The sequence below is a fragment of the Camarhynchus parvulus genome, chromosome 2 (genome assembly GCF_901933205.1).
Source record: "Camarhynchus parvulus chromosome 2, STF_HiC, whole genome shotgun sequence".
NCBI classification, from domain to species: domain Eukaryota; kingdom Metazoa; phylum Chordata; class Aves; order Passeriformes; family Thraupidae; genus Camarhynchus; species Camarhynchus parvulus.
The window spans coordinates 32,910,761-32,938,023 of record NC_044572.1 but is presented as its reverse complement, the minus strand read 5'-3'; the positions used below and the strand labels follow the sequence as shown (position 1 = coordinate 32,938,023).

The 27,263-nt window shown below is 39.9% G+C and overlaps 1 protein-coding gene across 1 annotated transcript; it reads left to right on the top strand.

The window, feature by feature from the left end:
- Nucleotides 1-7,664: 7,664 nt before the first annotated feature.
- Nucleotides 7,665-26,629, top strand: C2H7orf31 (chromosome 2 C7orf31 homolog; the record flags this gene model as incomplete). The annotated part of the gene is given in 13 exon segments (XM_030963660.1): nucleotides 7,665-7,678; nucleotides 11,120-11,229; nucleotides 11,232-11,292; nucleotides 14,423-14,468; nucleotides 14,470-14,501; nucleotides 20,656-20,719; nucleotides 20,722-20,854; nucleotides 22,549-22,613; nucleotides 23,366-23,424; nucleotides 25,834-25,932; nucleotides 26,143-26,300; nucleotides 26,303-26,577; nucleotides 26,579-26,629. Coding segments are annotated over 13 exon segments (1,167 nt in total), but the record flags the coding sequence as incomplete, so codon positions are not given.
- Nucleotides 26,630-27,263: the final 634 nt, after the last annotated feature.

The following is a 27,263-nucleotide window of genomic DNA, read 5'->3' as shown; positions in this document are numbered from 1 at the left end:
CTCAGGGGGAGGACTCCTCACACTATTCCTCTGCTCCACTGTCGGGTCCCTCTTCCTGGAGACACTCCTCCATGGGCTTCTCCAGAATGAGTCCTTCGATGGGCTGCACAGCTTCACAAGCTGCCATGAGGTGCTGTCCTTCAGGAACAGAGTGTCCAGCGTGGGTCCCTGAAGGGTCACAAGTCCTGCCAGCAAACAGCCTCCAGCACAGGCTTCCCACATGGGTCACAGCCTCTTTCTGGCATCCACTTGCCCTGGCAGGTTCCTCCATGGGGTGTAGGGGGACAGCCTGCCTCATCCGGGCCTGCAGGATACAGGGGGATCTCTGCTCCAAGACGTGGAGCTCTGTCCTGGATTGTCAAGCAAATTGTATTATATTTGTCATCTGCATGGCAGTTGTCTTCTGTTAAGTGGGAAGTTTTCCTTTTCTCTTCCACAACCACTCCTCCCTCCAGGGAGACATCTGCTGATAACAGGCTATTGAATGTCACTGCATGACTGATAAGAACTACAGCATCCCAAAGTGAGATGCTCTGCCCAGAGGGAGGAGCCAAGCATTGCCACCCAGATATAATCTTGAGATTCTGGAACACCAGCACGTCTTCTCCACTGGATTTCCCAGAGGAACAGCAGTTGCCTCTTCTTCCACTGGATCTTCAGAGGAAGACTACACCCTTTTCCACAGGATCCCTGCTCCAACAGAGCCACACCCGACACTCCAGGAAGACTGCAGCCACATTTCCAATTGGACTGCAACAAACACCCTGACCAACAGGGTGTCAGGTTGGATTCTGACTCTGTCAGTGTTGTTCTAGTGGACTGCATTGTTTATTTTATGTTTTTATTTTCTTCCCTATTAAAGAACTGTTATTTCCTGCTCCCATATTTTTTGCCTGAGAGCCCCTTAATTTAAAATTTATAGCAATTCAGAGGGGTGGGGAGGGTCTACATTCTCCATTTCAGGAGAGGCTTCTGCCTTCCTTAGCAGACACCTGTCTTTCCAAACCAAGACAAGCACTTCCTATTTGGATGAATTAGTGAAGGAGAACAGAAGGGAACTTTTAAAAATCATCTGCTTCTCTTAGCTACTTAACTCTGCAGGTACTTAAAATACATCCACATCTTGGGGCAATAAAAGTGGAATTTATTCTGTGGCAAATATGGAGAAATTTATTTGTAAAAGAATGGAGACAAACTTTCTTTGAACTCTGCTGTTGAAGAGAGTGGCTCAAGAAAAACATAAAAGCACATTTTTGGTGCTGAGCTTGTCTTTGAGTGTAGTTACCATTTTGACTAAGTACCTACTTGCCTTTAGGGACCATCATCAATTCTGAGAGGTGCAGGTTTGCCTGTCCCTCAAGACACATTTCAAACTAAAATGTACAGCCCAATTCAGCAGCTGACTTCTTTTGGCAGCTATGAAAGAAAAGTCAGAAGTTTAATTTAGATTCCTGTGAAGAAATTAAATACAAGTGGAGGTACTGCAGAGCAGCCTATAGTGTAGTTATACTGGGATCACATATGGCTTATGGACTCTTGAAAGAAGTGTGAACCCAGGTGATTCTGAATTGCTCTTGATGTGTGAGTCTGAGGAAAGAGCAGGGGAGACGAAAAGAGCAGGCAGTTTTCAGAAGGTTCTTCCTGTGTCTGCTCAGCCTCCACCACATGTTTCTGGAAGTTCTGTATTTCAAGACATTTCCTACCAGATATGTTCTTGCACATATTTGTACTGCATATGATTTTATGAATCCGGGGAGGGGCGGTGGGGGGCTGGAGGATTTCAGAGCCCACCCCCATCTCAGATGTGTAACTAGTGATAAATTCTTTCTGGGTCTTATTTCCCTCTGCTGCTAAGTGCAGATGGTGCACAGTTTTGCACTGCCACAACATGTGCAATAGTGATTTTCTTAGTTAACCCAGAAATCACCAAGATGAGGATACAGTAACTTGGGCTGACTGAAAAGGAGCACATAGGAAAGAAGTGTGCAGGTAGTATATAAAGTCATGAGATTTTTTTCCCCATTTTCCAGCATGTAACAGAAAAATATTCTCATTTGTTAGTATTATTTGACAGTGAATAATCTATTATTTTTTTTATATAATACTTTTCTCTTAAATCACTATTGCATTGTATGCTGTTACATGTGTGCTACAAAATTTCTTGTTCAGACTATTTCTTGTAACATGCAAGTCACAGCTTCATATTCTGGGTTATGACATAAACTAGAAGAGTTTTATGTAATTAATTTGATAATCAACTATTATTGTTAAATGAAAGATATACATAAATACATTTTATACAAGAAAACTGACTCGGAGATACAAAACATATGTCTGTTCTCTAAAGTAAAAGCAATTTGCAATTATGGAAATGAGATTCAAGTCTGGAATTCTAATCGACGCAAAACTGCAAAATGGTCTGTGGCCACGAGAGGGCAGAAATAACGTTCCTTGTAAAGCCTGCTTTCGGGGAGAATCGCGTATTCCCGTATGGAACCTGGGATGTAAATTAGCACGGCAAACTCCTGGAGGAGTTAGAAAAAAGGAAACTACAGCATTAGCTTTACAAAATCTATCTCATGAGCTTTAAACCTTAACAAGTCTGGTCATGTCAACTTTCTGTCTTTTAATAACCATTCCTAGAACAAATAATTATTTAAGAAATTACAGTGGCATTTGACATAAAGCCTGAAGAGATAATTTATTGCAGTGTGTATTAATCTGCCTATCAATACTTTCTAACTTTGCCTTTTAACACCAGCTTAAGTTTAAGAATATGTATAATTTCTCACTTCAATAAACAGCTTGCTTTGGCTCTTTTTGGATCTGTGAAAGGCCACTAGGCTAATGAAGGGTCTAGAATATTTCTCATATGATGGAAGGCTGAGCAGGAACTGTGCAGCCTGGAAAAGAAAAGGCTCAGGGAGGATCTCATTAATGTGTACAAACACCTGAAGGGAGGCTGCAGAAGAAGAATGGAGCCAGGCTCTTTTCATTCATGCCCAGTGAGAAGACCAGAGGTGATGGGCACCAACTGAAACATGGGATGGTCCATCTGAACATAAGGAAGCACTTAGACTGTGAGGGTGACTGAGCCCAGAGAGAGTGTGATACCTCCTTGGAAACAGGGTCATAGGCAGCCTGATTTAGGCAGCCTTGCCTGGGTAGGGGTTGCACCAGGTGACCATCAGAAGCCCCCTCCCACCTCAAGCATTCTGTGATTTTGTGATATCCATCTTTCCCTGACACCATTGCTCCACCAGCACAGGACATCCACTGTAGCCTGGTAAGGGAGCTATACAGAGATGTATCAAGGACCTTCATCCTCCCAATTAGTTTTTTCCCAAAGAAATTCAGTAATGTGGAGACACAGGTGGCAGCAAAACACACAACAGGTACTGATAGATTTACATGTGGGGGATGACCTTTTTGTGTCAAGATTCAGAGTGCAGAACTGATGTCCTAAGCCTTTTTCTTCCAGCCAGCACACCCTCTGTAATAACAGCTGAGGTAGCTCATTCCCATTGTATCCCAAAACCACAACTCTAATTCTTCCATAGTATATTTTTAGAAGGAAATAACAGACATTTTTCAACAGTTGAGTAATTAATGAAATGAAGGAAAATATTCAGCTGAGCCTTTCCAAACATTCAGCTCTAGAGTAAGACGGGGCATGAAAAAGACATACTGAAATAATTTTTTTTTCAGAATATATTAAACTTGTGAACTCTGGAAATCACTGATATAGCTGTACACTTGCACATGGCACAAGCATTAAAGCTTAGTTCACTTTAATATGATGGCCAAGCCATCCAGGTTAAAAACAAATCAGTGGTTCAAAGTCATAATAAACAAATTACTGGCTCAACTGACTATTAATAACACAATGGTGCATTTAATAGGTATTCAGAAAAGCTATTTATGTACTATCACTTGCCAAAAGATATGCTTCCAGCTTTTTTCACCCCGCTTTTCCAAGAAAAGTAGGACCTCCAGCTAGTTTTGCTCTCACTGGTGAAAAAAAACAACAGAAAAAACCACTCTTTTCAAATGCATCCATTTATTTTGCTGCCAATTCAAGCCAAACAAAAGAAAAAAAAAAAACCAAAACATATTGAGAGAAAAGAAAAGGTCAGCAGAAGGAAGTAAAACAGATCAAAATCTATCACCATGTCTGTCAAATACAGGAAGGCAAAAACATCCAGCAAGCCAACTTAACCAGAATCCAAACTGCACCAGTGGTGGCCAGCTCCAACTGTTTTGAAGGATGGTGTGAACATCCCACAAGATCTTAGCAAAGAATATTGGTATCTCCAAGAGTAGGAATAAAAAATTGGCACTTCATGGAAGTCTTGCTGCTGTGCTGCCTGCCTTACTTGAAATACACTAGGCTCAGCCAATTTGTCAAGAATTGAACCAACACCCACATGACTTCATTAAATTCTTCCCAATCACATTTTCTGTAACAAACTGTCTTGGTTTGTGGCTTTATTTGTTGCTTTATTTAGGAGAGGGAAAACTGCACATGACCTACATGTGTCTTGGATCCAGCTCCCAGATGTGCTCTAACATCCTTCCACCCCATTCAACAGTTCAACCCCTGCTGGCATCACCAGCTGCCTCATCCTGTGTGCTGCTCCCCAACACCCTCTTGCTGTGATGTCAAATACTGCCAGAACACAGACCAAAGCATAGTCACAGTGCACTGAATAAGAAGGTAAGCTTAGTTCAGAGTTCAGCCCTACAGTTTCCTTTTCTGAAAAGAAAAGTACAGCTTTTCTTCCAAAGAGACAGACAATAATGGCTGGGAAGAGAGGGGCTGATCTCCAAATACTGTCTCCTGTGTTGGAATAATATTTCTTTAGGGTTCTGTAAGCACAATATTTATTACATTTAGAAATCAATTTTTACTTATCATTTTTCAAAATAATCATGTGTAATTTTCCTATACCTTCTTAGTTCTTCCCACTGGGAGCTTTTCCTCAGCAAAGCCTCCCAGTGAGATAATTCATTCTCTTGACCATGGATTTCTGAAAGCTCTGGGGCTGCAATGTGTGTGATGGTGGCTCCTGCTTTGGAGACATATCATCCTGGAAACTTCTGATTTCTTTTGTGGGTGATTTCCCTTGGATCAATAACGACTTGTGGCTTTGGTCACTGAGCTAAAATTCCCTTGGATTCTTCTGCCAAGGAATTGGGCCAGTTTGCCAGGGAACAGAGCTGGACAGACAGTGTGGGCTCCACTGCATGCATTGGACTGTGTCCAGAGAGCACTGTTTTTAGGGATGTCCTGACCCTTGGTCTGAGTCCTGCTCCTAAAGGGAGGTGTCCGTGACTACAACCTTGATGTCCCCAAGCCAGCCACCTGGAAGTGCTGTGCAAGCAACTAATTTTCTGGAGCTGAAGGCAAGTTTTAGGATTTGAATGGTGATTTTGGACTAGTGCAGTTGCGGGGACATAGGACATATATGTCCTATATGAACCCTTTTGATGAGGGAGGGTGGATTGTGGTGAATCAGTGGTCCTGGTGCTGGTGTGCTGGGCAAGACTGCAGATGGGTTTAAGTCTGTATGCATAATGTGGATTTGAAGCTGAGTGCAGTCAAATCATGATCTGGCGCTATGGATGATGCCTGAATGCTAGGAGACTGATGAAGTGAAATTGATGGCACAGATCCCTGCCTCAGTGGGCAGCTGCTGTCATGGAGTTGCAAAGAGAACCCATGAAATGTGGGACCTCCCTATATGTGCAACAGGCAGGGGGCAAAAAATCTGCTAGTCACAGGCTCCATCTGTAATTCTGGGAGCCAGAAATAAGTTTCTGAGACAGGCTAATAAAGCTGGATAGAAAGGAAATTCCACTGGGGTTCAGAACAATGTGGACTCAGAAGTGCATTGCATTGCAAGTTCTAGCAGAACCACAGCAGTTCTGCTAGAAGGAAAGTCTGATTTCTGTTTCTTGCCCACTTGCAGATTATGGATCAACGACTCTGAACATTTTTCTCATTGCAAGCCAGTTGTACTTGAATCTGAGTCATCAATGTAAGGTTCCCATAGTGTTCATATAGATACCATATTAGACCTACTCAATACTCTATAAACTGCCAGCATGATAGAATTAGCTTCGACTTTTTCACTTGAATATGCTACATCAACTTCTTTCCTTCAAAAACATATGGCTGAAACTCCCAGACATCCTGGAAGAATAACATATTTCAAATATTTTCAAATTAGTTCCCTATTTTAATAAGGCAATGCAAAATCCTTTGCATTTTACTGACATATGCCAGAGAAGAAGAGGACTTGTTTAAAATATTCTTTCTGTCAAAGCTTTCCCAAAGTCAGGATAGCAAACATACCAGTCAGATGAATATAAATTGCTCCTTTCTCCTTGAGACTCTTCTCAGACTCTTCTTCCCATTACAAGGTCCACATCCAAAAGCTAGCAGATCATTAAGTGCAGAGCAACACAGAAGTCTTAAAAGAACAACTCAAAATGTAAGGATGTAAAACCAAGGCCTCTCAGCCTTCTTCACATGATGAGCCATTGTTTTTTTAGCCAAAAGGAGTCTTGTCACAGTGTGTGGAAAGCAGAGTGAATTCAGTGCTTCCCTTTGTGAACTGATCTAGCCATTATTCCACACCGTGCTTGTCATGGAACAAGCAGGTTCCTGAGGGCTTCCCCAGGACTGTCCCACAAGAAGCAGGCACAGATACAAGGGAATGCTCTGCTGGCTCTTGGTGGATGGGAAAGGAAGCAGTAGTGCTTCTTTGTCTACTTAGTCTAAGAAGCTGATGGTGGCTTTTTGGCTTTTTGTCTTCTCTTTGGAGAAGACTCTTTGCCACAGTGAACCAAAGCTTCATCTGATAGAAAGTAAAAGTCCTGGTGCTTTTGTCTTGCACAAGAGAGCAGCTCAAAGCAGAGACACCTTGTTTAGATATAAATGTCTACATGAAATTCCGGAGAGGTCAGGGGTTTACATTGACCTAGTACAGCTCCTCTCCTCACAAACAGCTGATCAACCAGTGTTGAAATACAAATTTGTTCAAGTAAAAGGAGAATGGAATCATTTCCCCTAAGCACAGATGTAGAGACAAAAACCATGGCAGTTAAGGAAAAAGGTATTTTCTATTAAAAGTATAATGGGTTTAAAGTCCTTTTCAGAGTGGAACTGGAACTTCACAGTGAAACTGAATTCACCAAGTGAGACTTCCTGTGCAGAAGTCCTTCTCTGTGTGAGTCCAAACTTTAATGCTCTTAGTTGAAAGCTTATTTCCAGTTTCTGTTCATCAGTAACACAAAGAAATATTATCACACCTCTTTAATCTGCTTCTTTTCATTTTGTTTTTATGTTTGTTTTATTTTGTAACCTGGTACAAAAAAACAATGGCAGTAGTAAAAGCAACCACTGTTTCCTGTAGACACTTGCCAGAATTAGGCAGAGCTCATCTCTTTTCTCCTCAGTATCCAGATGCAGTAACAAATTCTCTGGTATTTGGTATTTTATCCTGCATCTTCCCCTAAAAGTTCAAATATGAAACATGATAACCGGCGACTGCCTAACCTGCCCCAACACAACTAAGAAGATGAAGTCCTGAAGTCCTATCAAGAACATTCAATCTGCATGTAGCACTAACTCCATTTCAAATTCCTTGCTTGCCCGAATGTCTCAAGACAGGTAAGAGCAGAACTTGTAAAGGAAAATTATTCCATTATAGGTATTTGATATCAATTTGCTGTTACTGAAAGCATTTTCTCATGGTTATGTTTTTCTGGCAAGACACTTTTTTTTCTTTTTGCTTTAATGAAACAGAGTATGTTCTACTTTGTGCAATAGTCTGTCAGTCCCCCAGGAAATATGTTCATTACTGCTGAAAAGAGGACTGCTAAAATAAGCTATACTGTGGTTTTAGCATTCAAAATCTCCTGAAATAATTTTCATAAAGAATAAAATGAACACATATATTGCATTTATTTCTAATTTGAAAAAAAAAAGAGCATATTTGACAGATCAACCACCAACATTTATCATGGTATATACTCCTGTTTTAAACCTTTTTTTTCCCTAGATTACAGTTTGACCTAGAATTACTGAAATAAACTTTTAAATTAAAATTTAAAATTAAATTAAGCTTGCAGTTGGCTTTTGTAATCATCAGTATGTAATCAGGAAGTTTCAGGAATCAATCTGTTTTGAGTGTATTTTACAGGCTCAATTATACTAATAGCTGGAGGGCAGGATATGGCAGAATTCCTGCTATTTTTAACGGTCTGGAAAGCTGAACTTCCATGCTGCTTGGCACTCATGACATTTTTTTTTTCAATCTAAATTTGTATTTTTTCCATACATAATGGATTCCAGAGTGAGCCTCAAGTCCTCCAGCATTCTTTCATATGAGATTTTATCTCTATTGTTAGCAAAATCAGGTCCTAGTTTCCATCTATCTGGCAGGCTTCTGGTTTACTACAATTGATAAATTCTTTCATTATTTGTAATGTCTCCTATCCGACATCTGAATTTCAGTCAGAATGCTTTGATATTATTGAATTATCACGCCTGTCAAACTGTGTCTTGATGCCTCCCACTTACATATCTGCCCTGAGGCAAGTTTTTGTGGTATTCCTTGCATTGCAGGAATTTGGTGAATTTCCACCTGCACTTTTAACTATTAATAGACTTGGAAGTTTACCGAATTACAGGCCTGATTTAAATTTTAATGAATATCCAGGAAAGAATCATGTTAGCTACACAGGACACCCAGAAAAAGGAAAAATTAAGCAATGCAACAGCATGGCACCTTTCAGATGACAACTATATTAGACCCAATTCTGAAACGCAAACATTAAATACACATAGCAAGGTTGTAACATTCTTTTCTCAGTAACCATGAAAATCTGTATTGTAACACAGATCATAAACTACATTTTTCTGCTACTGTAAACACACACATGAACTCCCCAGTTCATATCTGAAAAGAAGATGACTGCATGTTTTACAATATCATATGTTTTTAAAACATTACATTTTTTCCTAGTCACATAAATACAAATAAATAAATCAATAAATAGGACAGTTGTTCTCAGCATTTAAAAAGAATGAGTCCATTATTTTATTACATTATTTTCTTGGACTGGAGCATTTGCTACCAATATTTGCATGTCTAGACTGTGCCCCTGAATAACCAGAAGCATGTACATACATTTGAATAATGCTAGGTTGCACATATATATATACAAAGAAGGTATCCTATGTATTTTGCCCTATCATCAGATATATTCAGCATTGATATCTTAAGATTATGTGTATAGTTATTTATAGGTTTATTGGGAAACAGTTAATAAAAACAAATTCAGACCATCCCACTCTAAAAAAAAATCAAATAATTCCAAATCTGGAATTATTAAAATGTTGCTCAGTGACTGTGTAACTTGGCATGTATTGTGGACTACAGGAGAAGATGTGTAGAGTGAAACAGTGGGTGCTGAGGATCTGAGGTGATCTGGAACACAGCTTTCAGATAATTAAATCCACAAGGATTCCAGTTCATGAACTCCAAGACCAAGGTACTGCAAAACAGAGACCAGTGGGAGATTCATGTCAAAAGTAGAGTCCTGGATTAAAATGCCAATGTGAATAAGAACTCTCCTTCCAAAGACCTGCTGGAAGCTGTTGGCAGCACATACCCTCAGATGTGCTGGCTTCACACACTGATCAAAACAATTACTGGAGGCCTTCATAATTTAAGATACTGTATTCTTACACTCTGGTTTGAGATCCACATGATATATAAAACAAACCTGAAGGGAAAAATGCAACATTTTCATAATAAAGAAGGCACTAGCAAACTGATATTCTGATCCCAGAACATTATATTTTTGGTGGTGTGGGTTTTTTCTCAGAAGAAAAGAGCCGGAAAGCTGGAAGTTGTCTGTCAGAATTCAGAACAAATCTACTATTGTGGAAGTTAGAAATCCTAAGAGTGTCTATTAAATCATTGTCTATAGTGCTGAGAATCTTAAGGATTGTTCATGACAGACACTTTAAAAATATGTTCACCTTAGCCCTTTTTTGATAATCTCTGGACTGAGACATTTTTTAATGTGTGTTGAGATCTCAAATGTCACTAGATCAACACTGACTATAAATGTTTCTTTGGGAGAAGGAGACTTGTAAATATTTTAAGTTTAACACAGTCCTGCTTGAACTGACTAGATTATCACACCTTTGTGTGCAATGCTTCTCTTTTATGTCCAAGGTAAAGTGGTTGTCCTGCAGCTTGGTAGCCTATAGAGAGCAGATAACAGGAATGGTTTGTTAATGTTTCCAGCGAGAGCCAGCCTAATGAATACAAACATCACAGCCACACAGGTGACTTGGCATCTGCCTGACTACTTTCAGATTGGCGGCAAAATTTTAGACAGAACTTGTAAGTGAATGCTTGAGTTCCTTCAGAAACTGAGAAACAGAAAAGTTTTCTGATACTCTATGGCACATCAGATTCTTATTTTGGTTCATCATACACATCAAACTGCTGGATTTCAAATTACACCAATGTATGGAAACATACAGAGTATCCTCAGCCTCTAGCACATCCATGTGAGTGCCTAACACAGCATTCCTTCAGTCTGAACTACAGCTACTGAACAGCAACATTTCTCACCCCTCTCTAGAGATGGAGAGGGAAAGTTTTCAAAGGCATAAATAACAAATTCTGAAATCAGTGGGAATTAGATGCTAAAGCTTCCATCTGTGCTATTGCATATATTTGCTGTCCATATGCTGCTGAGAGTGCAGGTATGTATGTGCTGGCAGCTGATACTCAATAACACTGCAAGATGCACATGCTGCACACATCTATTGCCTTCTTTCTTCCTCTCACTGAGCAAAACATCATTGACTTGACCCAATCTTCATTAAACAATTGACAATTGCTGTTGTACTAACTTCTCCTAGTGACAGTTCATCCCAATGGCATTAGCCAGAATAAGCTGAGTAAGTCAGTCATGAAAACAGAGACAAGTTGTCATTGTTTAAAAGACTTCAGGTAACCATCACTGTTGCTGCTATCAAAAGACATTTTGATTTATTTGTTGGTTTGTTTTTTTTTTTTTCTTTCAGATATAAAGGGTTCAGGAAATTCCTTCATTGCTGCAAGCTTCCCTGAGGAGCAGAAAGGAAGCACAGAGGACTTGCTCTACTTTTACTGCCAGAAGACAACTGAGCAAGGGATCTCCATGTACATTTGTTAATGGATGTACACCTTACGGTAGTGGAAAAGACCCTCAGCCAATGTAGGCTAGACATATACTTCTCACAGTCAAAATGTTTAAGTGAAGTTCTTCCGCCAAGAGAAGCACCAGACTTCTTGAACAGCAATTTAGACTGAGATGTACAAATATCTGCATGGGCACTTTAAGCTTTTGTTTTTTTCGCAATGTCCTAAATACTAACGTGGAAATATATTGGTACTCACAAATCTCTACACAGTATTTTGCTGAAACACTTGAAGTTCCAAATTTCTGTATTTATTTTTTGCCCATCATTTGATAAATATTTACTGTTGGCTGTTGTCCCAAACACCCTTCCTGAACTTAAAGATTTCACTTTTGGCCTAATTTACAGCATCCACAAGTACCATAGGCATAAACATGAAAAGTCAGTGCTCAGCTTTTTCAGGAAGCTGTTGTAAAAGAAGAGATATGTCTAGGAACAACAGCTGGGGAATGCTTTTGGAATTAAGGCTCCTTTTCCTAGATTCTAACCACAGTCAATTTGTTCTTTAAAATATACTGAGGTTGGTGCCACTTCCACTGAAACCATTTCCAAGACTTCTTTTTCTTCATGACAGCATAAAAAAAAAAAAGACTGACTAACTGAAAGATAGGCAAATGATGATGCCAAATCTGCGCTCTTCAGACACTCATGTAGGATTCAGATCACCATTACTGACTTACAGGAAAGCTTTGAAAGCAGAGCACTCTACTACTTAAGGCTGACTCAGAAAAGTCCAAGGATACCCTTCAGTCCTGCAGCCTTTCCTGGACAACAGGAATGGAAGATGCAGACTAGAATGTAATAGAGTTAAAACATGGCTCAAAGACTGGAAACTTGCCTTGCTGTCCTTGTTCTCCTTTTTGTTATCATGAGCTAACCTTTATGTGAAATGATCACAGAATATCTCCGTTTGGAAGGGACCCATATGGATCACCAAGTCCAACTCCCTGCTCCTCACACTAAAACATGACCAAGAGCACTGTCCAGATGCTTCTTGGACTCTGAGAGATTGGTGCCATGAACACTCCTCTGGGGTGTCTATTCCAGTGACTGGTCACCTAAACAGTGGAGAACCTTCTCCAAATATCCATCCTGAACTTTCCCTGATGGATCTTCATGCCATTCACTCACATCCTATCATTTCTAGTCACCAGAGAGAAGAGATCAGCACCTCTGCCTCCCTTCAGGAAGGTGTAGACTCTGTGGAGGTCACCCCTACACCTTCTCCCAGCTGAACAAACCAAGTGACCTCAGCTGTTCCTTGTACATCTTGCCCTTGAGACCTTTCACCATCTTGGTCCCCTCCTCTGGACACACTCTAACAGTTTGATGTGCTTCTTCCACTAAGGCACCCAAACCAGCTCAGAGTGCTCGAGGTGAGGCTGCACCAGTGCAGAGCAGAGCAGGACAGTCACTTCCCTCACCTGGCTCATTGTGCTCTGCTGATGCACCCCAGGGTACAGCTGGCCCTTTCAGCTGCCAGGGCACACTGTTGACTTGTGCCTTCAGCTTGCCATCAACCCAAACACAAGATCTCTTTCCCCAGGGCTGGTGTCCAGCCTCTCATCGCCCAATCTGTTCCTATAACCAGGGTTACCCCATCCCAGGGGAGAGTCCAGCACTTGCATTTGTTAAATGATGCTGATGGGACTTCCACCCCAGAACCATGGCAAGGTGCTGTGATGCCGCAGTGATAGGACAGGTGCAAGGATGTCTACTGAGCTTGAAACAAGAATTTTTATTGCTCTTGTGTTTTTCTTTTCTGAATATGCAATCCCTTGGATTATTTGTTGGCCAGGCACAGTAGAGCCCCTAATCAATCAAAGTGAATCCCATTCTAGAGAAAAGAAGAGGTCCAGAAAAAAACCCATTCCTATTCCACAAGGTGGAAATTGCCTAAGTTACATGTAGTCTATGTCTCCACATTCCTACACTCACACTGCAAGCCAGGAGAGATTCTGGCCAACTCAGGCATAGTACCTCATGAGAAAGTAGAAGAGTCATAGCAACTACATGTCCCATCTCAGAAAACCAATGTAGCAGTCAGAAAGGGAGAAGAGGTTAGCAAGCTACTTCATGTTAGTAGCTACTTCATAGCTACTACATCTATGATAATGACATCATTTGCTGGTTTTGAACAACTCTTACAGTAAAATGTTACTGCAGGAGAGTTGCTCAAAGCATACAAAGGTACCCAAAATCCTGAAGGGGCTACTCAGCGGCCAAGGAGCGTAGCCTCTCCTCCATACTAAGTTTCTGTAAAACACAGAAAACAGGCAAGCAACAGAGCTACAGTAACCCCAATAGCATCAGTTTCACTGATCTCCAAACATAATAGGGATACAGGCTAGATATTAATTAAAAGCTTAGTCTAGTGCAAATAATTACAGAGTAAAAAGCTGAAGTGGGCAAGATTCAAATGAAATATTTTCATGTTTGTGCTTCTGATAGTACTGGCACAAATTTCAGTGGGGAAAGTATAAGAAGCTTAAATATACTCATGCTTATAATAGAATTTGTAAATAAAACTTCGGGAAGTATCCACAGTGAGAATTAATTAAAATGTAAGGCTTTTTCTAATGCCAGAAAAATCTCACTGATTATGGCTGATCTTTCCACCTGCATTTCCATCATTTTCACACTCTCATTTGCTCTCTGTTGTTGGTTTTGTTTTTTTTGTGTGGAGCTGTTTTCAGACTCTTGTCAGTGAAAAGCACCATGCAGCTTGGCTGGATTCTGTGAGCCCTTTGGCAGAAGGAGGAGCTGAAAGTGATCCCCAGAGTGTAGAAATAACTCACTTTAGGGTAAAAGGTTGGAGCCTGTACCTATTTGAGGCATTCCCATAGGTCCTGTTGAGTGTTAGGTGTGTGTGTGATAAGGAAATGTAGGAGCCAGGTTTTCACAGGGGGAAATGCTCAGCTTTCTCAGGAACTTTATAAAGTCAGGCATGGGTGCTCAGCACTTCTCAAAATCCAGCCCTGCATGATGTAGATTTTGAAACACAGGATAATTTCCACACTGGCAGCATCTATGAGTTTTGGTATTAGCAGTCCCCTGAGAAATCAAGACAAAAACATACCAATTTATTTGGATTTTACAAGGAAATAGAGCATAAGCTTTATAAATTTATGTGTTTCCTTTGCACAGAGGCTTTCCTGCTGAACAATACTATGATGTCACTCAGCTGGCAAAAAAAAAAAAGTGATGTGTGTATGAATGATGAACTTTAAGTTTAAATTTTCAGTTAACCAGATTGTGAAGTTAGAGAATACAGCAGCAAACTGAATATTCATTCTACTCTGATGATATGAAGTGCAGCTATGATATGAAATCAAAGGGACATGTTCTGTAAAAAGGAATTAGCTAGTAACAGAGGACAACAAAGACAGAAATTCAGAATACAGCATTGTGCCACTTCTCTTCAAGTAGCTCTTCAACAAGGATCTCTGAGTTTGCTTTATAGGTTTGCCTATATTTATCAACTAGTAATACTCAAAAATATCAGCCTTTCCACTTGTTAAAATCCAGATCAAACTGAAGTACCTGAAGTAATCATGACACCATTTGTATTTCAGTCCATTTTTCTCATACATATTTATACATACGTATTTTTGGAGGAGGCTTGTCAGGGATTATTTTCCTCATTGGTGCTGCTCAAGAGGTATTTGAGTAAATTTGGGTGCTGTGGGACTTTTGCAATCCAACATTTTGCCACTTGATGGCACCAGTAAAACACTTGATCAAACTACTGGGATTTTAGATTAAGGTAGTTTGAAGCATAGATGTAAATTCTTCAAAAAGAGAAAATAAACAACCTCTTATATCAGTAGATATAAGTACATTAGAAACCTGAGAATAATTCTGTGATGATTTCACAGTTAACTGTACAGGGCTGTGAGGTGCATTTCTCATGACAGGTGCTCACCTGAATGGGTCATCATGGGACACAGGCTGAGGAAGAGATCACAGCGCCTTTCCAGGGATTTTTCTTCCTTAACAGGAAGCAACCAGGGAAGGCTGTGACTCTGTGCCCTTGTGTCAGCTATATAAGGAGGAAGGAGATTTTACAGGAGTAGGTCAAATTCTGCCCCCATACACACTGAAAAGCACATAACCTTGGACTCTGAATGTTTGATCAGCAGATCACTAAAATTTTTTCTCTGGTATTATACACTCACATCTTAACCTGAAATATGCTGGGTCTCTAAAAACATTTTCATTTGTCCTAGTTTAAGCATTTTATTTCCCTATAATATTCTATTTTCTTGGTCTTTAAAAGACCTTTAAATTGAAGGGAAGAATATCTCCTTTAAAGCAAAAAGTAAAACCCACACACAAAAACTCTTCCACGTTCATAGTCCAAGGTCTTTCAGAGCAAATATCCTTCCTGCCATCAGGAACTATTAAATGGTGACAGCCACGTGGAACCTTTCCTGAAAAATGCACTCTGAGTGGTGCTAAGCAGACCTACCTGGGAGCTATTAACACTCAGTTTATTTACCTTATAGCCTGTGAGGGCTCCTTTGAGCCATTACTGTCTTTTGTGGGAAATGAATTACAAGGTATTTGCAATAACTCTTTACACTTTCATGGACCAACAATGCCCTTGCCTTAAAGATGAGCGCTATCTATCCTTGTGCAGTTTTGCACACTGGAATCAGTCCCTGACTGGCTGCAGATGTGCTTTGCTCAGTGCACTGGCAGTGGGTCACACACACATGCCCTCCCAGCCAAAGGTACTGGAGAAAAGGAGTTGCCTCCTCACTTCTATAGGTGTAATGGGTCCTTAGGTTCACATCAAACAAGACCACAAAAATTAGGAAAGGTATTGAAAAACACCTTTCAGCCACTGCCAAGAGCCTTAGTTATACACACACACACATCAGGCTAGAGCATTGGCAGCTGTCCTCCCACTGACAAGCCACACCAACAAGGCTTCCAGTAGGTTTAGTGACAGCATACAATGAATGAAAATTATTTCATTAATTTTTTTGGGTTGGTTTTGGTTTTGGTTTTTTTGTGGGTTTTTTTTTGTTGTTGTTTTTTTTTTTTTTTTTTTTTTTGGTGTGTGGGTGTGTTTGTTTTTGGTTTGGTTTGGTTTGGTTTTTTGCCTTGTGGATTTTAATATGGTTTTGCTGTTTATCATGCCACGAAGTATTTACATTCTTCTGGCTGTCTCCCAGCTCCTTGACCCATGGTGGTTCCCAGATCTGCAGATTCCTGACCAAGCAGGATTTAAGGTTAGACAAGATTAGTGATTGCCTCCCTTTGCAAGAATAAAAGGCTGTAGAGAAAGTCAATTTATACATTTGAAACAATTTATTCTCTAGTTGTAATTTCCTTTCTGTTAAAATTGGCAGGACTGATACATCTGATTCTCTTAATAATTTACAGAATACATGGGAAAGTAACAGGAAAGAGAAGCAAAATGTTCTCTGGCCTGATCTAGAAAAGAAGGTGAAGGTCATGAGGCTCCCCACGCTGCATCCCTTTCAGGCCAAAAGCACACTTGAGAAAAGAAACAGATTTTTAGAGGCCCCTAGCATGTGTCAGAGAGCAGGAAAGTAGCACTAAGTGGGAGACCCTCAGGAAGGTCACAGGGGTTCCAATGTGTCTCTTATAACTATCACTGAACAAGTGCAAATCTCCACTTAATGCTCTGCCATCACAAGGGAAGCTGCAGAACTACTGCACAGAAGCCAGAGTGTCCATAAGGATATTCTCTCTCATGTGAAACTTGATTTATGCCTATTTTATCAAAAAGTGATTGAAGAGTGCTCATAGTCCACTCATTGCTAGGGAGATGGGATTGTGTTCATCTGCACAACTCCCTGGATTTGTTCTGGGCCTTTCCAAACTGGGAACATAAATCCCTCCACCACAAGCCTTGACTTCTTTTTAGTAGGCAAACTCCATATGCTCCAGGGTCTGAACACAAAGGAGCAGATGATATTATACTGACCAACTGTTTCTTGTGTGATACTGGCAGACTCCACCAAAAGTCTAATAGAACTCCAGTGAAAAGAGTGCCAAATTTTAAAAACTGCTAATATCTTTCTTACTTTCCAGAAAAAGCTCTACTTTTTTTCTTTCTCTTCTGCCTTCCATTCTGGGTGGCTTCAGGCTTGATTAAACAGTATGAGTTTTAAAAATATAACAAATATTCTAAACAACCATCTACCCTTAAAAATGCAAAACTTTGCTGGCTGTTACAACCTGAATTCAGAAACCTTCTCTAAATCATGGCACTCATGAAAATGCACGTTCATCCTTATTTTATTGCTGTCTTAAGTTTAGATGTTAAAATGAAAAGTGATATACAATGGTAGTTAAGTAGTTATGCCATGCCAGAGCTCAAAGCAAATTGACTGTCCTTATTTATGTGTATGTGTATCAGCAGCATGTCCAATTATTGCAGTGAAAAATGTAGCAAGTCACACTGTAACACAACAAAACGGAAATTGAAAACACTTAGTATTTCTATTCAATTCACATTCTGTTACAGCTGTATTATTGTAACAGAATGTGAATTGAAAAGAAATACTAAGAAGTATTCTACATATCTACAGCACTGGTAGATATACGCCAGTTCTAACAGTAGAAATAAATGGAAAATCAACTAGAATTATCTATGGAATAAACTTTCAGAGACTGCTGGTCTGCATGGCATTTCTATAAAGGCTTCCCATTATGAAGACACATGTGAACTTTGAATCAGAGTCCCAGTTTGTTATAAATGCAACAATATACAAATGGTTGCCAGAATTCAACACTTCAAGTCGTGTTATCTTTGTAGCACCACACATTAAAAGTAGATCATTTGTTCAGCTCAGCTGAAGCATGAGTTATGCTGGCACAGCAATTTGTGAGATATCACACCTCGTGCTGATTGCAGTGAGTCCCATAGCATCACAGCACAGATTTCATAATGAATGCATGACTTGTGTATCTTGTATCAGAATGTGTGAATAAAATTGAACTGGCAGTTGAAGTTTATCTTTAAAACACCCATGTTAGTATGGAACGAAATAAGCACATGACTGTATTTAAACTCTTTTTTGTGAAGGGACTTATTTCTTCTTTGTAACTCTGCAACACCTATCTTCATAGAGACCAATTCAATGATGGAGTGGCCCAGCTGCACCCTGAGTCACAGATGACTTGGAAAGAGCTTGGGTGCAGCTCAGTGTCAGAGCTATGTCATTAACCAGGCTACTGAACAAACCCCAGCCATGGGAGGAACAGAGCTTCCACACGAACTGCTAAGGCTGAAATTATGGAATCCCTGCAGGGCCTATTAACTTCCCAACTGTTCTATGTCCTCCAGCTGAGCAAGGGGAGGAGCCCTGAGAAGTTACCATCATCTCCTGCTTGGAAATGAATCTGGGACATCACTCTTCTCATTGTGGAAAACTAGGGGTTTTAGCAATATGCAGATTCTGGTATACAGCTTTTGAAGAAACATAGCGTGACAATGTACAAATAATAAAGTTTAAGAAAGGGCTCCAATCTGACAATATCTCCTACCCACTTACAATAAAGACCCTTTGAAGCAAGGCCTGGTAGATAAGCCTTTCTTATGAAATACACAAAATTTTGGAGGTCTAGGTGAACTACTTAGATTAGCCCAGTAATACTTCAGGCATTTGTTTTATTTTTTATTATACCAAAAAGAACCATTAAGCAAATAATTACTTTTTCAACCTTAGATATTTTTCTGACTTGGTAAAACTGTCAAGAGACTCTTAGCTAGGCTTAGTGATTAAATTCTTGCCCTTTAAAGTTATTGTTTTATTTTGCTTGCCTTGAAGTAAGTAAGTCTCCAAGGTAAAATATAAATAATGTATTAGCATGGTATGAAGAGGTAATTTCTCTGCAAGTATAAACAGGGTATGTTTTTTGTTTTGCATTACTGATAAAAGGAATTTTTTAAATGTATTTTTGTACTAATAGTACATACCATTGATAACCAATATAGAGCATTTACACAAAAGTCTAAGGAGATAGATTTTTTTATTCCTTCACTCTGTTTCAAAAAGACATTCTACACATCACATGTTCCTGATGTCTTTTCAGTCTTTGGCACCTGGCAACACAAAACATTCCTCATGTAATGAGTGGTATCAGTAAGAATACTGCCTGCACTGCTTACACATTGATTTGTCCCTAATGTATATTGACTGCACTGATTCAGATAAAGGGTGGGAGACACAAATGAGAGTGGGTCACTTCAGCTAATTCTTCCCTAACATAGGCTTCCCAAACCACCAGACACTTTGCCTAGGTACATTTCACCTGTATCTTACCTTTCCTTAAAGAAATAAAAGGACAAGTTTTCTCCTCACAGTCATAATTGCACAGAGCAGGCTCCTTGGCAATAAGCAGCAGCAACACTATGAGGCACAAAAATCTCTGTATTGAACAAAGCATGCAAAGATTAGGTTTAGAAGATTAGCAGTGTTTACTCAGCACACACACTCTCCTAACAAATACTGATCTTGCTGACTTGCCTATGGGTTAATTGGGTTTTCTTGGATGTGTTATTTGTGGCTTCTTTACCTTATGTGAGTTAAAGTGTCTAAGAGCAACTACAAAGCACAACTTCCCTCTCATAAAGCAGATTTATGAGAGAGAAGCCTCAGAAAAGTCCAGTTTGGTAAGACCTCGTTATGTCATGACACACAGCTCCGGGAACTGAATTAACCTGGCTCCTGTACAAGATTGTGACTTTGCTTTACACAGCAGCTGGGGGGAGGTGTTTGCCCTCAGCAAGCTGCTGTATGCAGTGGTGCTAAAGTTAAATGAATCCAAACAGGGATTCATTTAACAGGCTGGTCTTTCTTACTGGAATAAACTGCCACATTAGTTTTCCCCAGATTTCACAATTTTCCTGATTTTATTAAGTCTTAAATTACTCCATCATTAAAAATTTATAGCTGAAAAGAACAGCCACAGGAACATGGGCGCTCCGTGAAATGCCAGTTCTCAGTATCCCATAAAAAGCTCCAGTTTAGCTTTATCCTCCTTCCTCACAGAAATAAATGTCATCTTAGAGACAAATTTTGATTACACAAGCACAAACTCAGTTACTATTAATTGGAGCTGTGCAAGAATCTTAAATTCCCTTAAGCCACATAAAAGTAAATGAGAATCAGTATGATTGATCATGTAAAAAAGCTGCAAGGGCAGCATCATTGGGAATTCTTGCCTGCAGGGTGCAAGCAAAAGGGGATTAAAAAACTAAGATATCACCTTTTTGAATCTCACATCTCTCCCTGTTCTTGCAAAGCATTCTATTTAATCCAAAGCTCAGTGAAATGTGAAATAAGGAAATTTTCTTTCTTTCTGTCTTTCTTCCTGCCAACTTAAACCAACCCAAGATCATTGTGGCTGCCATTCTCCCCCTCTTACCCCTACCCTACACACATTTCTAGGTACACATTGCTAGGTACACCATGTTCCCAAACTTCAGATCACCTGAGGGTTGAGACACTGGGATCAATTCAAGCAGTCATCAACCTTTCCATCCCAGTATGTCTAGCAAGACTTTTGACACGGTTGTTCTGAGGAAGACCAGAGGTAAGAGAGAACTCTGCTGGTTTACCCTTTATTCTTGAAACTTACCTAAAAACACAGTGAGAGCTGTGACTCTTTTCTGCTGAAGTTTAACAGAATCTGACTACACCAGTGGTCAAGGTAAGCACTTTGGCTTAAAATTTAGCTGTATGTGCTGATAGTTGCAGTCTCATGGAGGATGTCTCAGCACTGAGAATAAAAGCAATTTGTGGTCCCCTTGTAGCCTCAGAAGCCAAAAGAGCCATTAGCACAGCAGCCATTCCCCGCATAAGTTGATGGATCTCTTAGTGCGTCTGATATCTTCTGCCAGATAACTAATTCTCCACAGTTCAAAACAGGGAAAGAAAAATGAAAAAAAAAATCATCAGTGGGACCCAAAAGTAGCATTTTCTGAGCCAAAGTCATGCCTGCCACCTGCACTGGGGTCAAGAGAAATACCCATGGAATAAGAGCTGAATGATTTAAAACATTTTATCACTACATAAATAGTAGAACAAGATCCAGAGAGAAAAAACAATTCTTCCTATCCCTTATGAAGCCTGAGATGAAACCCTAGACATTCACTATTTGCAGAACACTATGTAAGCCATCATGAGGTGTTTGTTTCTAACCCCAGCAGCATCTTACCCCAAGAGTGTTTTACATCAAATTTTGGAGGAAAAGAGCATGAAATTATTGTTCTTAACTGACAGGTATTTTGTTTCAGAAGACTTCAAAGATCATCTTTGTGAACTGATAAGGAGCACTTGGCAGCTACTGACCGCACAGGGTTAGAGAAAATTTGGGACAGGAAAAAGCACCTCTGTGTGCCATGGCAGTGCTTGTCAGGAAAGGTTTGGCAGCAACGGTTTGAAACAGAAAAAGCACATGCTGGCGTGGATAAGAAGCTTTTCAGGAAAGTAAGGGCTGATAATGTGATGTGGGAGGTCAATTTGCATTAATTAACTGCCCTTCCCAGTCACCAGTACAATGCTGTACTGTTATTTTTATAATTAGGTACATGAGTGATTTTTAGTGTAGTATTTGTCCACCCAAACCAAAATTCCTCCACAGAATATGTAATGCTAGTAGTAGTCATTTTTAGTCAGTTTTCACTGATCACTGGTCAATTTAAGAAACACTAATCATGTGTGGAGGTGGATTAACAAAGCCTATTTTTGCACAACAGGAGGATCATCAGAGACCAAAATCTATTTCCAGCAACGTTTAACAGGTTCAGAATTATCAGCTAAGGGGACAGTTGCCATGGGCACTTAGGAAATACTTTAATTCATTTGCTGTTCCTGCCGTATGTTTTGACTTTCTCAGAGACTGGGACACTCCAGTTCTCATGGCTGAAGAAGAAATCCCTTGTTAAATACAGATAACCCAGACTACAGCCTGGTGACTTTTACCAACAGATGATTGTGCTTAAAAGCTATGAGTCCTTTCCACATCTCTCCTTTAAACTCATAATATCTATTATGTAATTAATGCTGGCAACATCATGAGGTAAACAAGGAAATGAGGCAGAAAGACCAGAGAGAGAAAAAGTGGTGACGCAAACAGGGTTGGAACTAATTCCAATGCAGTTTCATTTTTAAAAGACATCTAGAGAAACTTAGTTATTCCTGATGGTGACATTAGGAGTTCAGAACGAGCTTCACAATTCATTAAGTTTTAGAGTCTGCTGTTCCTGTTTTACAAATTGTGCACAGAAAATGAAATAAGAACCTTCCCTGCTGGTGTGCGAATCAACCCAGAGCTCCTGCAGTTGGCAATGGCAAGGTGGCCTTCTGCAAAGGCACCTTTTTTCTGGTATAAGATCAAGCTCTCAGCTGCTTGTCACCACCTCTTTGCCTGAGACAGTTAGATTTTCAGATCTAGTGCTGCAGATGATCATGTAGAGTACCTCCACTAAGACTTCATCACACATCACTGGGTTAACTGATGCTGATAAAATAGCTGATCTGGTCTAATCTTGCTGATTTTGTACTGAAAGAGTGAAGATGAGTTCTGTTTGCACATCCATCAGACCAAAGGCAAAAGAGACACTAGCAGCAGCTCACAGAAAGCACCCCTCCTACCATCACAGCTGTCCTTATAGTGAGCATTCATCTACAGCTAAAAATGCAGATCCATCTGTCATTCTGATCCATGCACACACCGTTTACAGATGTGGCAATGGAAACAATAAAAAGCAGTTTATTTTAAGGCAGTTTATAATTATGACTACTACAAAAGAAAGCTTACAAAGCTTTCCCTGCCTACCATATGTGCCTACCATGAGAACTTGGATTCCAAGTTATTTGACCCAAGTTCAGCATAAGCAAATACCCGTTGAAACTTCCACTTGAGTACTAATACTGCAGCAAATATATTTTCCCTCCAGATTTAAATTTTATTAGCATTTGCTAAATTGATAACTGAGGGAGAGAAGGCTAACCCCATGTTATTTCAAGTATTTAAAATAGTCTTCCCCATGCAGCACACATATTTTGTTTTATACTTTACCTGTTTCTTCTTGTTCTTCAGCTTTCCAAGTTTGTTGAAGAAAATGGTCAAACATATTTTTCAAATCCACCAAGGACAGGGTACCCAACCCCATTTTAAAGAGCTCAAATATAACTTTTCTCCAATAATAATCAATATGCTACAAAACACTGAAAGGGCTCTGGAGATCACAACATACAGTCAGGTCTTCATAGGTAAGCAATTTTTATTAAATTAATTTAATTGGCATAGCAATGTGAGACCACAAATTGTTAGCCCCTAAATTACTCAAAGACACCGATTTTTTTGTCATTTAGTAACAAAGGACACATAAACTTTAAATTATCTGAGGCTTTTCAGGGGGATTGTGGATTAGTTTTGACTTTCCTAACCCATAAAAATATGTGACAATAAAACATGTCTCTGTTTAGGAAGAGTTCCAATATATTTCCTTATATAAAAGCAGTTTGCAGATTGACTGGACAACTAGGTGGAGACACAGAACTAATAAATACTGGATTTACTAAGAATCTCACACTTCCACCACAAGTAATACTTGCAAGAGTATTATCAGAATCAGCTGGCAGAATTAAGCCTTCTCTTTAACAATACTTAAGCACAGGGCAAAGATCACTCTAAAGCAGAGGCAAAAGTTCAGAATACTAAATCAGTCCTGACACAGCAGGTTGACAGAATGGATTAATGGCTTCTTTGGGGTTTGCAGAAGGGGAAGTTACTGTGATTATCTGCTTACTTTTTCTCTTACTCTTTTAAGCTGGCAGCAACACACAACAGAAATTCAAAAGACCTTTAGCCTTGAGCAGTATGTGCAATAGTGTCCATAAAATGAGTTGGCAGCTGTCATGTGAATGGGGACAATCAGGACAGTCTGACTGAACTCACCAATTTACTGTCCTTATTGCATTATGTGTTTGATAAGTGACTTATTACCATTGCAGACTATTGCTTCCTTGCTAACCACACCAGTTTAAGTTTGGCAGAGCTTCTATCATTTTCACTCCTCCATTTCCATGAGTGACTTGCCTTTCTTCCTCCAGAGTGCATAAATAACACTGGCAAATTCTATTTTAATGCCAAGATTTACTCTTAAGGATGTATAAAACTACATTGAAAAACTCTGTGTTTGTTGTCTTCAACACTTTTTTTATATTCTCTGTGACCTGTATAAAAGTGAAAAGATATTATCTGCATTAAATGCTACTCATGCAAGCAGAGCATAATGTGGTATATAAGCAGAGAAAATCAAGTTGAGAGTTGTGTTTTGCTAATGCCTCATTACTTGTGATGGCTTTATATACACCGTTGTGATTGATTGCAACTCCAAGCAATTGTAACTGACTAAGCAATTCTGCAGGTAAAACAGAAGGAGCACATTCCTGCTCTGCTGGTTTTATAGCACTTTGTCCTAGGGTGACTACACCAGAACACACTTCCAGATTCAAACTGCATGGACTTAAATAAAGCAGGGTAACTAAGTAAAATGCTGTCATTTTCTTAGTTATAGTCCCAAATGGCCCTGGATAAGAATTCCCCAGATTGTCCTGCTTTTCTTCTATTGGATTAAAACAAATCCAAGTAAGGAAATCCCTTCTCATTTACATTTTACATTTTCTGATGCATTTATAAAGTTCTGATAATTGAATCTCTCTATCTGAAACGGAAAAGCTGTCTAACACTTTTTTTCAGTGTGATGAAGGAAAAAATATGGTTTGCTTTATGATAATGAACACTTCAAAGAACACTTTCAATAGTTTGTCTCTGGAAATGAAAATCCAGACCAGCACCTTACATAATTCAAAACTGAGCAGTTTTATTGCCCTCTGGCTTCCAAAGTGTGATTGGCAGAGGCCTATCCTGGGCCATGGTGATTTACCTGAACAACACTCATCTACTTACAGCATACATATGTTGAATATCAACACTGAGATTGTTCAGCACAGCAACTGCTGAAGTTCATTCTTTGGCTATGGGACTCAAATGTACTTTATGTTTGAACAGCTCCTTTGGCTCTGCACCAGCATCTAAAGCCTCGACAATGTAAAAGATGGATAAAGGTTAACAGTATGTGAGCAGTGGATCAAACTGTGGCTGAGAAAGCTAAAAAGTCACATGCAAGTGAGCATCCTAAATACCACCTGCAACTGTTCCTAAAAGAAGTTAAAAACACACTAATCCAAGTCATCATTTACGCTATCACTCATATGAGAAGACAGATGCTTATAGAAGAAAGAAAAAAGCACAAGACATCTCTACTCATTTATATCTTATGCACCGGGGTGGAACAGAATATTTAGTTCTCCAAAGCATAAAGAGTAACTCTGAGCTCCCTATATGACAGGGCAGTAGGGAAGGTCTGGGCTATTCCTGTTAACTGGGTGACCTCTAACTGTGCCTTTTCAGGGCAGTCAGGGTCAATGGTCTGCTAAAATAAGCAGTCCCTGCTAAGAGACATAGATGGCAGTATAAATCCTGCTACTTTCTTCATACAGAAACACTTCTGCTGGTCTGTCACAAGTGACACCTCCTGAAGGGTGCACTGCATGCTTATTTCAAGGTGAACATCCCCATAAATCAATTCTGCAAAAACAGTACTCCTTCAGATGCCTTCACCTGTACTCAGCATTCCCACGGTTGTAACCAGCTACTGAGGCACAATGCTGAGTGAAATAAAAAGAGCAGCCAGCCTAGGTCAGCAGTGCAAAGTGACAGAAAGCACAGACCAGAAATGGAATGTCAGTGGCCAAGAGCAGGCCACTGTCTCAGACATGCTACCAGAAAGTTCCTTATCTTGATTCAAGCCCCACAATAAACAACCTTCTGAAAATCACTGACATGTTGCAAAAAGAAGCATTGTAGAGGTGGCAGGTTTCAGGAAGGCCCAGATTTGAGCCCCTTCCAAAATCTGCATGTTCACTTTCCTACAAAGACTTCAAGTTCAGATATTTGGATCAACATATGGGTTGAAAAACCCAGTTAGCCTAAGTAAGCCAAGCTTACCACTGGCTGTAAAGCATGAAGAAAGGGGAATTTTGTTGTACAGACTTTGCCATCAAGAAACATGTCTGCCTGCATGGAGACCAGAGGATGGGCCAAGAGAGATAACACTGCCTGAATGGATCCCCAGCTGTGAAGTTCCTCAGCTCCACACAGGGCTGATGGAGCTGCTACATTCCTTCTCTATGACAGCAGCACAAAAACATGTACATGATTCTGTAAAAGGAGAGAGAAAAAATCCTCACAGATAACACTACTGCAAAAGGACACAAGAACTATGGTTTCAATGATTTTTTTATTTCTTTAACTGACACACTTTTTTAAAAAATGGAGTAACAAATAAAAAGAACTTCAATACAAGTTGTCTGGCCTTTCCCAGGGAACCATAATAAATTCAAACAGTAAAGAGAACAGCAATTAGAGTAGCCCAGGACATGTGCAGACCATTTTAGAACACTAGAAAAGCTTGAGCTAGAAGCCGTGAAAACTCTAGAGAAACACATTAGTGGGATAAACACTGGTTTGGAAAGACTTGGTTCATTAAAGGCCAAAAGGATTAATAAATGAGCATTACAGTCTGACTGGGAATAACCTTAGGGTGGGTATGACAAGATGATTTTTAATGTTCACAGCAGGGAGCTTCAGGAATAGCTGAGGATCAGAAGAGGCTGAAGGAAGAGGATCAGAATAGAGGCTGCTTCCATTTATGAAAGGAGCCATGACACAGTTGCCAACAACAGCTGGGGACCAGCGTTACTGCCCCAATAAGGCTCTTTGCAGGCTCTCCCAAACACGTGAACTTCCACCTGAAAAGGATCCTCTGCTACTCTGCAGGGAGCCAAATGCCAATAAAGACAGCACTGCCACACACACATGGGGACAAATATGATTCTTATGGGCCATGGTGTCTGTGCACAGCACATTC